Source organism: Bos indicus, chromosome 15 (assembly GCF_029378745.1).
Source record: "Bos indicus isolate NIAB-ARS_2022 breed Sahiwal x Tharparkar chromosome 15, NIAB-ARS_B.indTharparkar_mat_pri_1.0, whole genome shotgun sequence".
Lineage (NCBI taxonomy): Eukaryota > Metazoa > Chordata > Mammalia > Artiodactyla > Bovidae > Bos > Bos indicus.
This window is the reverse complement of record NC_091774.1, coordinates 52,082,600-52,097,488: the sequence shown is the minus strand read 5'-3', so window position 1 is coordinate 52,097,488 and position 14,889 is coordinate 52,082,600. Positions and strand designations below refer to the sequence as shown.

General features: G+C 42.6%; 1 protein-coding gene across 4 annotated transcripts in view; it reads right to left on the bottom strand.

Annotated features, from left to right (window-relative positions):
* RNF121 (ring finger protein 121) overlaps window positions 1–14,889 on the bottom strand; it is an 83,200-nt gene that overhangs the window by 4,380 nt on the left and 63,931 nt on the right. For all 4 annotated transcript variants that reach the window (XM_019974533.2, XM_019974535.2, XM_019974534.2 and 1 more), the window contains one exon: window positions 14,720–14,840. In XM_019974533.2, the coding sequence (XP_019830092.1) occupies window positions 14,720–14,840 (121 nt within the window). The remainder of the gene's footprint in view (window positions 1–14,719; window positions 14,841–14,889) is intronic.

Here is a 14,889-nt window from a genome sequence, read left to right as displayed (position 1 = left end):
AATAACGAAGTTCTGATACATGCCAAAACGTGCAGGCACTTTGGAAACATGCTAAGTAAAACAACTTAGACACAAAAAGATAAGCATTGCACTGATATATGAGTCTATTTCTATAAAATATCTAGAATAGCCAAATTCATAGATAGAAAATAGAACAGAGGTAACCAGTGGTGGGGAGGAGGAAATGGGTTATTGCTTCTGTTTGGGATGATCAAAAATTTTGGAAATAGCACACTGAACAATGGGTAAAATGGTGAATTTTATGCTACATATATTTTCCCAAAAAAGCAAGAAAAAAAAGCAGCAAACAAAAACAAGCAAAGAAATGGAAAAAACCATAAATGACCAACAATAGAAGGATGCCTCGATAACCTGTGGCACCCACTCAAGGGGCTAGACAGGCAGCGAGTCAGCTGAAGCTTGAGATACAACATTAAGTGTCAAAAGCAGGGCACAAAATTGGAGGCATAGTACTGTTGTTGGTACCATATGTAAAGACAAGCAAGCAGATCGATCAAAAGGTCAGAAGGAAATGTATGAGAATATTTACACCAGTGATGTCTTGGTAGTAGGATTATAAATGGGTGTTTTTTATTTTGCCTACTTTTCTGTACTCAAATTTTCCTTAATGAACATATATAACAGGCAAGCCTCAGAGATATTGTGGGTTCCATTCCAGAACACCACAATAAAGTGAGTCACACAAATTCTTTGGTTTCCCAGTGCATTTAAAAGTTATGTTTCTACTTACTACTAGGTGTGCAATAGCATTATGTCTAAAAAACCAACTATGACAGTAACATCCAAGACCACAGATCACCATAACAAATAATAATGAAAAAATTCAAAATACTGCCAGAAGCACCAAAATGTGACACAGAGACACAAAGTGAACAAAGGCTGTTGGAAAATGGTGCTGATAAACTTGCTTGATGCAGGGGTGTCATAAACCCTCAATTTGCAAAAAGCAAAACAAAAAATTATCTGTGAAGTGCAATAAAGCAAAGCATGATAAAAAGAGGTATGCTCATACCTTAAAAGATTATTTATTACCATGGTTAATCACAGTGAATGAGGAATTCCATGCTCCAAACAGAAATTCAAAATTTTGTGTACTTTCCTTATCGTTTATTGTTCAATAACTACATAGCATTTCCCCTTGATCCCAAGAATAAAAGACTTGAATTTTGTTGAAACTATTGTTTTTTTTCTTTTCTTTGTTCTTAAAAATGATGGTAAAACACACGTAACATAGAATTTACCATCTTAACTATTTTTAAGTATACAGTTTGGTAATGTCAGTAAGTATATTCACATTGATCTGCAGCTCATCTCCAGAACTTTCACATCTTGCAAAACTGTAAAATTAATTCTTTAAAAGGCTTCTGTATTTATTATTACAATTTAATCTGTACCTATAAAGGGAAACAGATTATACTTAGCCTTTTTTGTATCGTTATTTTCCTAACTTGAGTTTCCTCTGTTTTTTGTTTCCAAGCAACTGTCTTCTGAAAACTTCACAGCCCGTTAGCTGGGTGAGGGACAACAGTGGAAGAAGGGCGGGGGTAAAGGAGCTGGGACAAGGAGTAGGGAGGACACAGCTACGTCTGCCACGACCTCCACTCCACATGCGGCTTCTCTGACTCCAAGCAGCCCTTCTGAGAAATGGCCTCTCCTGACTCCAAAAGTTCTCAGGGGTAGAGGGCAGAGCTGCCCCAAGAATCCATGAATATAGAGTTTCTGGCCTTCAACGCTCCCTCCCTGTCTTGCAAGAATGTCTGAAGTGGCTTAAGGTGAGCCTGTTACTGTCACAGAACACCAGAGCAGCCCCGTCACTGGGGAAACCAAAGCCCAGAAAGTAAAGAAACTAGCTGTGATGAGAACCCAGACCCCCTGACCAAGATGTTCACTGACATCTGAACACTGGAGAAATGCAGCTACTTAGCTCAGTGAGGGCCAATAATTCAAAAGGTTCTGATTTGTGTATCAAGAGTGCAAAAGGATAAGTGAGAGTTAAAGTGAAGTTGCTCAGTCATGTCTGACTCTTTGCGACCCCATGGACCGTAGCCTACAAGGCTCCTCTGTCCGTGGGATTCTCCAGGCAAGAATACTGGAGTGGGTTGCCATTTCCTTCTCCAGGGCATCTTCCTGACCCAGGGATCAAACCTGGTCGGGAAACCGCATTGGAGGCAGGGTCTCCCGCATTGGAGGCAGACGCTTTTTAACCTCTGAGCCACCAGTGAGAGTTAGGGTGAAGCCAAACCCATGGGAGCCCACTAGCTGCAATTCTCCAAAGCAGGAATCTGAATGTTTGTGCTGAGAGGACCTCTGAGACAGACTCCACCAGAGTTCAAGAGGCTGATGGCTCTGAATGTGCCTGCCTGAGTATTTCTAGGCACATCAACTGAACAGTGAGAAGAGAGACCAAGAAGTCTGAGCCCAGCTCTGGCACCAAATCCTTGCACACTTGTGCAGCACAGGAACACCACCACTCACTCTGGCCCATGGCATCGGCAGTGAGAAAGGGGAACCCTCCAACTCAGGACAGGAGAGCTCTGAGGAAGAACTTAACCTCAAACCACTCCAAGTTCTGCCCCAGGATACTGGGGCAGGGATACAGCATCAGAGAGAACCTGCATGAGGTGATGACAGTAGGAGGGACACTGAGGCAAAGTTCTATTAGGCCTCTAGCTTCTCCATTCTCCCTGCGAGCTAATGTAGCGACAGGCCAGCAGGGTCAAATCCCACAATGTTTCAACAAAGTCATCAGATGAGTCTGTCAAGTCAGGAAGGTCCCAGCAACCAACAGTTCGCAGAGCCCACTGAGACTGCATAAGGAGGCCCTCGGGCTGAGTAAGGTAAAGTACAGGGAGGAAGATTCTGGTTTAACCTCAAGAGCCTGATGCCTCAGTGTGGAAAGGGCTCAAGGGGCCACACAGTTTGTCAGGACAGACTGCATTTCCATCCTCTGTCACTTACTATCTTGATGATCTTGAGCAAGCCACTCAAACTCTTCTTTCCTTCCATCAGATATACTGGGTACCTACTAGGTACCAGTCACTGGACTAGGTCTTGGGCTATAATGTTGGAAAAACACAGACCTGGCCTCTGTCTTCAGGCAACCTACAGCAAGGGGAGACTGGCATTTAATGGCCATGCTACTCAAAGCAATCCACAAATGTAGTGAGACCCCTTTCAAATTACCCATGACATTTTCCACAGAACTAGAACACATGATCCTAATATTTACATGGAGCCATAAAAGACCCAGAATTGCCAAAGCAATCCTGAGGAACAACAACAAAGCAGGAGACATAACACTCTTAGACTTTAGGCAATACTATAAAGCTATAATAATCAAAACAGGGTCCCATTACCACAAAAACAGACATATATAGATCAACGGAACAGAACAGGGAGCCCAGAAAAAACCCACATACCAACAGTCAATTAATCTTCAACAAAGGAGGCAATAATATAAAATGTAAAAAAGACAGTCTCTTCAGCAAGTGGTGCTGGGAAACCTGGACAGCTGTATGTAAATCAATGAAGTTAGAACACACCCTCACACCATGCACAAAAATAAACTCAAAACAGCTTACAGACTTAAACATAAGATATGACACCATAAAACTCCTAGCAGAGATCAAAGGCAAATATTCTCTGACATAAATCATAACAATGTACGCTTAGGTCACTCTCTCAAGGCAACAGAAATAAAAACAAAAAAATGTGGCTTAAACTTATACCATCCTTTAAACTTTTACCAGCTTTTGCATAGCAAAGGAAACCATTTAAAAAAAAAAGACAACCTATGGAATGGGAAAAAATATTTGCAACAGAAATAAAAACAAAAAAAATGTGGCTTAAACTTATACCATCCTTTAAACTTATACCAGCTTTTGCATAGCAAAGGAAACCATTAAAAAAAAAAAAAAGACAACCTATGGAATGGGAAAAAATATTTGCAAATGATGCGACCAACAGGGCTTGATTTCCAAAAAATACAAACCGCTCATACAACTCAAGAACAAAAAACCAAACAGTCCAATGGAAAAATGGGCAGAAGACCTTAATAGACATTTCTCCAAAGAAGATATACAGATGACCAATAGGCACATGAAAAGGTACTCAACACTGCTAATTATTCAGTTCAGTTCAGTTCAGTCGCTCAGTCGTGTCGGACTCTGCGACCCCATGAATCGCAGCACGCCAGGCCTCCTTGTCCATCACCAACTCCCGGAGTTCACTCAAACTCACGTCCATCGAGTCAGTGATGCCATCCAGCCATCTCATCCTCTGTCGTCCCCTTCTCTTCTTGCCCCCAATCCCTCCCAGCATCAGAGTCTTCTCCAATGAGTCAACTCTTCGCATGAGGTGGCCAAAGTACTGGAGATTCACTTTAGCATCATTCCTTCCAAAGAAACCCCAGGGCTAATCTCCTTTAGAATGGACCGGTTGGATCTCCTTGCAGTCCAAGGGACTCTCAAGAGTCTTCTCCAACACCACAGTTCAAAAGCATCAATTCTTCAGTGCTCAGCTTTCTTCACAGTCCAACTCTCACATCCATACATGACCACAGGAAAAACCATAGCCTTGACCAGACGGACCTTTGTTGGCAAGGTAATGTCTCTGCTTTTGAATATGCTATCTAAGTTGGTCATAACTTTCCTTCCAAGGAGTAAGCGTCTTTTAATTTCATGGCTGCAGTCACCATCTGCAGTGATTTTGGAGACCAAAAAAATAAAGTCTGACACTGTTTCCACTGTTTCCCTATCTATTTCCCATGAAGTGATGGAACCAGATGCCATGATCTTCGTTTTCTGAATGTTGAGCCTTAAGCCAACTTTTTCACTCTCCACTTTCACTTTCATCAACAGGCTTTTTAGTTCTTCTTCACCTTCTGCCATAAGGGTGGTGTCATCTGCATATCTGAGATTATTGATATTTCTCCCGGCAATCTTGATTCCAGCTTGTGCTTCTTCCAGCCCAGCATTTCTCATGATGTACTTTGCATTGAAGTTAAATAAGCAGGGTGACAATATACAGCCTTGACATACTCCTTTCCCTATTTGGAACCAGTCTGTGGTTCCATGTCCAGTTCTAACTGTTGCTTTCTGACCTGCATAGGTCAGGTGGTCTGGTATTCCAGACCAAGAGGCAGGTCAGGTGGTCTGGTATTCCCATTTCTTTCAGAATTTTCCACAGTTTATTGTGATCCACACAGTCAAAGGATTTGGCATAGTCAATAAAGCAGAAATAGATGTTTTTGTGGAACTCTCTTGCTTTTTCGATGATCCAGCACATCATTGTTGGCAATTTGATCTTTGGTTCAAATCAAAACTATAATGAGGTATCACCTTACATCAGTCAGAATGGCCATCATCAAAAAAATCTACAAACAGTAAAAGCTGGACAGAGTGTGGAGAGAAGGGAACCCTCTTACACTGTTGGTGAGAATATAAATTGGTGCAACCACTGAGGAAAACAGTATGGAGGCTCCTCAAAAAATAAAAATAAGAGTTGCCGTGTGATCCAGCAATCCCACTCCTGGGCATATCTTAGATAAAACTACAATTCAAAAAGATACATGCAACCCTATGTCGATAGCAGCACTATTTACAATAGCCAAGACACAGAAACAACCTTAATATCCATCAACAGATGAATGGATAAAGAAAATATGGTATATATACACAATGGAATATTACTCAGTAATCAAAAAGAACTAAACAATGCCATTTACAGCCATCTCTAGGATGGACCTAGAGATTACCATACTAAGTGAAGTAAGGCAGAAAAAGAAAGAGAAATACCATATAATAAAACTTATATGTGGAATGTAAAATACGATACAAATCAATGTATCTACAAAACAAAAACAGACTCACAGACATAGAGAAGAGACTTGTGGTTGCCAAGGGGCAGGGAGGATAGAGGAGGGAGGGAATGGGACTTTGGTATTATCAGAGTCAAGCTATTATATATAGGAAGACTAAACAACAAAGTCCTACTGTATAGCACAGGGGACTATAGTCAACATCCTGTGACAAACCACAATGGAAAAAATATGAAAAAGAATACACACACACACACATACACATATGTAACTGAGTCACTGTGTTGTACAGAAGAAATTAACGCAACACTGTAAGTCAACTATACTCCAATAAAATTTGTTTTAAATGTACATAAAATGAGAACTAATTACTTAGAAGGCTAAAATAAGAGTTAGTTAATTAAAAGGCGTTCAAAGGGCTATCAAAGAACACTGCAATGAAGGGGTCTCCTAACTAAGCCTAGGTCATCTCAGGAGGCTTCCTCAGAGGAGTGGCATTTTAGGCTGAGAGGTTAAACGTGAGTAAAGTTAGTGAGATGAAGACAGGCAGAAGTGACAAGAGGAAGCCAGGGGCAGGGAGAACCTGATGCACTTGAGAAACTGAAAGAAGTCTGTAAGAAAGAGGACAACAGTAAGTCCTTAAGGCCAAAATGGAGGACTTTGGACTTTAAATGAGAAGTCATCTAAAGGCTTTATTTTAGACTTGTATTGTTTAAAAGATCACTCGATCTTCCATGTGAAAAACGGATTGGAGACGAGGCCAAAATGGATTCAGTGAGACCAGCTAAGAGACAGTTACAATATTTTAAATGCAATGGATAATGGGGACTATGCTCAGGTGATACGCTATGCTATGCTAAGTCGCTTCAGTCCTGTCCGACTCTGTGCGACCCCATGGACAGCAGCCCATCAAGGCTCCTCTGTCCACAGGATTCTCTAGGCAAGAATACTGGAGTGGGTTGCCATTTCCTTCTCCCATGCTCAGGTGATAACTTGGGCTAATTTGATGGCAATAAAAATTGGGAGAAGTGGACCAATTGTTGATACCAAAGAGACAGCTGACTAGGAAAGGCCTGGAGTTCAGAATAGAGTTCTGGATTACAGATCTGGAATTCATGGAAAAAGAAAGGAAATAACTAGTGAAGAATAGAGAAGATGGTTTCGCCTTGAGCTCATAGGAACAGTAACATTTAAGGGGAAGGAAATTTAGCAGAGAAGACAGAAAATATCACAGAGAAAGAAAACCAGGACAGGGTAATGTCACAAAAGCCACTGTCAGGAGGCGGGGGTAGGGTGGGGGAACCCTTTTTAAGAAGAAAGAAGTGCTGAGTCAACTGTGCTGTTGACTGCTGAGATCATAATCAATCCCCCAGAATAAGTGACATACAGTCCCTGGTGATCTGAGTAAGAGTCACTGCAGAAGAAGGGTATGACTTGAGGTCAATTAGAATAGACCAGAAAGTAAGTGAAAGGTAATCAAAAAGGAAACAGAAACTTTCCACAAATTTAACTGTCAATGACAGGAAATGGCTCAGTAGCTAGAGAAAGTATGTCAAAGAAAGGACATTTTTTCAAACAGAATATTTAAATGATTAATAGGCAAGAACCCAGTAGAGGGAGAAGTTGAAGTCCTAGGTGAGAAAGGAAGTCAGTGGTACACCAGGTCCCTGGGGAGGCAGGAGGTGTGGAATCTAGAGCACAGGTAGAGCTGGTCTCTGATGGAGGAGAGGACACTTACTCCACTGTTCCTGGAGGGGAGGAGAAGACAGGTGCAAACAGAAGTGGGTCTACAGGTACCGTGTCAGGAATTGGGGGGGAGTCCTGTTTGGTTTCTAGTTTCTCAGGAAAATAGGAGGCAAGATCATCTGCTGAGAATGAAGGGCAGAGGGAAGGGGTGTTAGAGGTTTAAGAGTGGAGGTTTGAAACAGAGGTTACTCAAAGTGGGAGAGGGTGCGCTCCCGATGAACAGTCAGATTTCTCCTTTTGCACAGGAGCTTGTCTGTAGTAGGGGCTCAGGATACAGGAGTTCCAATCCACACCATTGACCATCACAGGAAACGTGTGCCATGACAGCTTCGAGGGCTCTTCTGGTCCACCCCTCAACTAGTGAGGAGACTAATGGCTAGGGAGCAGAGCCTCACTCGAGGCCAGAGAGTTGGTGGCAGGGGTCAGCTGGCTCCCTGTCAGTTCAAGATGGCTTCAGAAATACTTGCTGAAAAAGTGAATAAAATACCCATTTCCAGGATTATAGAGGAGGAAATTCCATACCACAGAGTGGTTGAAGGTGATTTCAGACAAAAGATAGCATCAAGAGAGAACTGGCACTCATGGTTAATGATCTGTCTGGCTTGCTTTATGTGTTGAGTATGATGAAGATACAAAGTCTACAAGGGCCCTGTGCTCCAGGTGATTAGATATAAAATATGTAGCACAGGAGGACTGTACAGTAGGTAACAGTAGTTGCTATCATCATCACCATCTGAGTGTCTGCCATGGGCCTGGCTAGTCTGCAAAGTGCTTGACATTAACCCATCTGTTCCTTACCACAATTCTATAAGGCTGACAATATTACTACAGCTAAGAAAAGACGATCAGAAAGGTAAAGCAACTTACTTAAGAGTATACAGATAATTAAAAGTGGAGGAGAATCTGAAACCAAGTCTGTCTGACTCTGACCCCCCAGCTCTTTACACTACTACTTCAAGTCAGATGAATGGGTAGCCAGCCCTGTCCTCATATTATCTGGGGCTGCTGAGGCTCCAGGAAGTAGGAAGTCTGAGGCACAGCAATTTGCTCAGGAGACAGAAAATGTGAGCTAGGACACCAGGCCCAATTCAGCACAATATGTTGCTACCCTGCCTGCTAATCAATCCCACAGAGGAGGAAGTCCCAGAAATAAGCTTATTTCCCAATGCACCATTGCCCCACCCTCCATGACTTTCGGGTGTGAATGGAAACTAAACTGACTGGCTATCACAGGCTTATGACCTCACAGTAACCAGCTGGAAAACACAGACTTCATCCAAGAGTCCCTTGAATCAACTGACTCAACAAAACAGTTACAAATTTCTCCAAGTGAGGCAAAACAAAGAGCTGCTGCTGCTGCAGCTAAGTCGCTTCAGTCGTGTCCGATTCTGTGCGACCCCAGAGACAGCAGCCCACCAGGCTCCCCTGTCCCTGGGGTTCTCCAGGCAAGAACACTGGAGTGGGTTGCCATTTCCAATGCATGAAAGTGAAAAATGAAAGTGAAGTCGCTCAGTCGTGTCAGACTCTAACTAAAGAGAGTAGTAGCATAGAGTACTGTAAAAGGAGTTAAGAATGCTTAATACAACTATAAAAAGTCATAGTTTTATTTCTAGGAATTGTGAAATAAATTAATCACAGACTTTTTTTTTAGGTCAAACCACTCCCAGAGGGGGACTAAGAGATGAATCAGACCTAGTTCCTGACTGGTACAGCTCCAGAATCAACTATGACTCTTTGGGATAGAAGCTGTGATCACCGAATATACAAAAAACTATGAAAAAATAAATAGAATTGAAAATGTGGTATATATACACAAAGTGAAATATTATGTAGCCTTAAAAAGGAAGGAAATTCTGACATGCCATAACAAAGGTAAACCTTGAGGATATTATGCTAACTGAAATAAGCCAGTCACAAAAGACAAATATTGCATATGAGTTCACTTATGTGAGGTATCTAAAGTGGTCAAATTCATAGAGACAGACAGAATGATTGTTGCCAGGGGCTGGGGAGAGCGGGGATTAGGGAATTATTGTTTAATGAGTATAAAGCTTCAGTTTTGCAAAATGAAGAGTTCTATAGATGGATGATGGTGACAGCTGAAGAACAATGTAAATGTATTAACGCTCCTGAACTGTACACTTCAAAATGGTTAAGATGGTATGTGTATTTTTAGCAGTTTTTTAAAAAAACAACTAGGGCTGCTATTGAAAGTGAGCAATGAAGCTAGTACAGGCTGTACTTGGTCACATTCTGTGCACTGTAGACTACTGATAAATAACTGTTGCTTGAATAAATAAATGAATGAGTTGGCTAATGAATGAGTGGAAAGCTGCTGTCTCTTGACTTCCTCAAATTACCCTCCCCAAAGCACTGATCAGATTCTGGCTTTGAGACCACAGACATTCTCTTTTTTTAACTTCTTTATTTATGTTTTAAATTTTTTGGCTGTGCTGGATCTTTGTTGCTGCACATGGGCTTTCTCCAGTTGTGGTGAGCGGGGGCTGCTCTACAGTGGCAGCTCTTGGACTTCTCATCTCATTGCGGTGGCTTATCTTCTTGCAGAGCACAGGCTCTAGGTGTGCCTGGGCTCAGTAGTTGTTGCACAGGGGCTTAGTTGCCCTGCAGAATGTGGAATCTTCCTGGACCAGAGATCAAATCTGTATCCTCTGCAAAGCCATGTGGATTTTTAACCACTGCACCACCAGGGAAGCCCCAGGAATATTCTTGAAATTCAGGCTGTCATGGTTCAGGGGCCTATGTGTTCCTGAGAAGACCAAGGCCCATCTGACCAAAGTGGGCAGAAATAATAACAGTCCTGAAATTCTCAGGGTTGGAAAGAACTCTAAGATAGATCACTTTAATCTCATGTTGGAGTCTCTTCTCCCACATTCCTGTCTGATCTAATCTGCTGGCATCCTGAGCCCTAGCAGAAGACCTGTTACTAAATCTCAGCAATATTTACGAAGAAAATTGGAAAACAACAAATCAATGAACTCCTGGTGACTCACCCGGTACTATCACAGGCCATCCTAGTATTCCTATGACCTCCAGGATGGGACCCTGGGGAAATAGCAAACTGCCTGTCCATAGTTAGGATCAGCAAGGTCACATTCTGTTGGATGGGAGTTTTCAAAGTGACTCCTCTGAAAGAGACAGTTGGATACAGTGGCTCCTCTGAAAGGGAAAGCCATTCTCAATGTCAATTACTTAGGGAGAGGTAGCTATCAGGTAAGATACTAGGATTCAGAAGATTAGCCTGTGGAATAAAGGAGGGGCAGCACTATTTTTGTCAAGAACACAGGCTCTGGGTGTTGGCATCTGGAGGACAGTCACTGTCCAGGTGTGGATTCCAGGTTGTGGGTGCTAAGATGACACCCAGTACACTGATATAGGCCGAGTTGGATGAGGCAGGGTCTAAAAGCCCTGGAGAGCAGGCCGCCCGGTAAAGAGGCTCACACTTTATTTTCGCGCTCTTATCCTCAACTCTTTAATAAAATCCAATGTGACTGTTTGATTCTTACATTCTGTGCTAAGAGGTACAGTGAGGTATGTGGTTTACCCTTGGGACAGACTGTTATCATGGAGTGGTGGGGGTAACTAGTGACATCCCATGAAAGGAAGGAGAATACAAGGGGTCAAGAGCTAGTGTTTGAGGCACTCTCCACCCTAACGAGAAATTCTCCCACCAGGTCTCCTGGTGAAGCTGGAATTTATCATTATTAGGGAATTATCTCAGAGAAGGCAATGGCACCCCACTCCAGTACTTATGCCTGAAAAATCCTGTGGACGGAGGAGCCTGGTAGGCTGCAGTCCATGGGGTCGCTAGAGTCGGACACAACTGAGCAACTTCACTTTCACTTTTCACTTTCACGCATTAGAGAAGCAAATGGCAACCCACTCCAGTGTTCTTGCCTAGAGAATCCCAGGGACGGGGAAGCCTGATGGGCTGCCGTCTCTGGGGTCGCACAGAGTCGGACACGACTGAAGCGACTTAGCAGCAGCAGCAGGGAATTATCTTATGCGGGATTATCATTTACAATCACTGAAGTACCCAATAATTCTTCCCAAGAACATGGGAAGAGGCCCATGTCAAATCCTATCTTGCAGAGGCCAATGTAATAACTCCTTCTCCCAGCTGCAACTCCTGCTAAGTCACTTCAGTCGTGTCCGACTCTGTGCGACCCCATAGACGGCAGCCCACCAGGCTCCCCCGTCCCTGGGATTCTCCAAGCAAGAACACTGGAGTGGGTTGCCATTTCCTTCTCCAATGCATGAAAGTGAAAAGTGAAAGTGAAGTCGCTCAGTCGTGTCCGACTCTGTGCGACCCCATAGACGGCAGCCCACCAGGCTCCCCCGTCCCTGGGATTCTCCAAGCAAGAACACTGGAGTGGGTTGCCATTTCCTTCTCCAATGCATGAAAGTGAAAAGTGAAAGTGAAGTCGCTCAGTCGTGTCCGACTCTTAGTGACCCCATGGACTATAGCCCACCAGGCTCCTCCGTCCATGGGATTTTCCAGGCAAGAGTACTGGAGTGATGCTAACGTGGTAATCAATCAATTCTGAGCTTAGCTCCACCTGGACAGAAAAGGGATTCTGCAGATTAGTCATTAGGGACCCACCTGGGAGGGAATAAAGGCTATATTTAAATTGGCAGCTGATAATAACCTTGAGATAAAGTTGGCAACTACTTGGGAAAATCATGAGAACTGGTCCTGTAAAAACGAAAAAGAAGAAGAAATCACTAGAGAGTAAAGGACAGGATTCCAGTAAGAGACACTCCGAAAAGCTGGTTGTGCCACCGAAGGAAACAGTTTTAGTGAACAGCTGCTGCTGAAAGTAAAGTGAGTAATTAGACAATCTAGGGTCTGAAAATCTCTTCAGGGAGTGAACTAGTTGAATGAACAGCTGAAGACACAACTAAATAAGAGAAAGTGAGATGCTGTTAAAACATGAGACAGCTGTTCAGAAAAGAATCTAATAGGCTGTCTATAAAGTGACCCAATATACTTTGTTTTCTATTTAATCCATTACAGGAAAAATAAGAGTCCCATGATACTGGGACACAAAGTTCCAGACCCAAAACTGTACTTGGTTGACATTACACAAGGTGATAGGGCTTCCCAGGTGGGACAGTGGTAAAGAATCTGCCTGACAATGCAGGAGACACAAGAGATGCAGATTCAATCCCTGGGTCGGGAAGAACCCTTTGAGTAGGAATGGCAACTCACTTCAGTATTCTTGACTGGTAAATTCCACGGACAGAGGAGCCTGGCAGACTACGTCCATGGGATCACAAAGAATTGGATATGACTGAGTGACTAGCACACACACCCAAGGTTATTGATAGCTGTATCTTCTGTTTAACCTGAATTGCCCTAAGCCTACCAGCCCAAGGCACAAATGAGATCACAGTAGCTGTGACATACAAATTTGCACAGCCAAGAGGTCCCCACCTGCAAAACTGCCACAAGCTCAGCAAGAGGTCCTGAAGTGCCTCACATGAAGTCAGTGCCAAGCCTTTCTTTTCTTTTCAATTGGTCTCCACTGATATCTCCTGGCTAAAAGCCAGGACTTGTATGTGGCAGAACCAGGAGAACCCACTTCCCTGATGTTCTAGGGCTTCTCTCCAACTTGCCAAACTTCGACCTAGAAAGAACTTTGGAATGCCCTTCAGTCCCCACCCCACACACCAAGAGTCACAATTATTTCAGCACAGAAACTGGAGAAATGTCTATTAAAGTTGGAAATATTTCTTCTTGGGGTGGGGTCTAATGGAATGATACCAAGATGGGGAGCACTTCTGTGTTGTTCACACAATTACAAAAAGAACTCATTATTTTTACAAACAACAAAACAACAAACATATTTCCATTGTGGAAAAAAAGGAGTAAGGATACTGAGTTGGATTTCTTAGACTGACTGTTACTTTATCTATATTTTAGGCCTGAAGAATCTTTGCATGGTCTCCACCTGGTCCTCTCACAGCATTTCCTATCTCAGTGAAGGATCCGAGGAGTTGCTTGAGTCAGAAATGTCAGCTTCAGTACCTACCTTTCTTTTCTTCCTGTTTTTTCCTTCAGTCCCCAGAACCAATCTATATCCAAGTCCTGTCAAACTTACCTCCAAAATACCTCTCAGTCTACTTCTGTCCCTTTTCACCATCTCTACACTAATCCAAGCTGCCCTCATCTTGCACAAACTACTGCAACTCTCTCTTTAAATAGTCATAGTGGGTCACGCTCATCTGTGGACCCCCCTCCCATCTGTTCTCTATCCAAAAAGCCAGAATGAACTTTTCCAAGTGCAAATCTGATGACATCATTTTCTATCTTAGACCCTTAGTATTTTTAGTATAAAAATCACAATCTTTCATTTGGCCTATATGGGTTTTTCTAGTCTAGCCTTTATTTCTCTAGACACTTCCACTATAATTCAGCCCCACAACCACGTTAGCCTTAGTTCCTCAAAGTTCTCACCTTTTCTCCCACTACAGGCCTCTTATACATGCTATTTCCTCTACCTGGTACACACTTCACTTTTCACTTCATCTGGTTAACTCCCACTCATTGTTCAGGTCAGCTCAAAAGTCACAGCAGGGAAGGCACCGTTGAGCCACAAGACTAGGTCAAATGCTGTATTTGTTAACAGTATCATGAACCTCCCTTGATAATATTTATTAGTATAATTTCTAATAATATAATTTCATAATATATTATTATGAATAATATAATGAATGTATCATATATAATTTATTGGTGTTTTAAATTACTTTAATACCCATCTCTCTCGACAGTAAACTCCATTTGGGCAATACTCAAGTTTATTTTTGTACACCTTTCTAATCTAAGCACATTAGATGTGCTTAAGGACACAGGAGACATTAAATAATTATCTGTTGAGTGACTCTCAACTTCCTGTAGGGTAAAGTGATTTTTACCTTATGGCTTAGAGTTAAAAATTCCAGGGTACCTCTGAGATCTAGCTTTCCAAATTTTAAAGAGGAAATCTCCATATATAACCACTCACATCTTGAAGGATTTTGTAAGGCTTATCTCTTCCATCAAACAAGTAATGCTATCTTGAACTCTTTGAAGGTGGCAGGAGGCAGTAATAAAAGCCCAGGTGAACTCACCCCTATGGTCGATGCCATGTAGTCTGCACACATTTCTGCAAAGTCCCGCTCAAGAACACCATAGTAGAGGCCATAGAAGAGGAGAGAAATGCCAAAGTCCATAGCATCTTCAGGTTTGATCCTGTAAGGGAAGCAGTATGGCCTGTAAGACTTGCCCTGAGACGCACTTG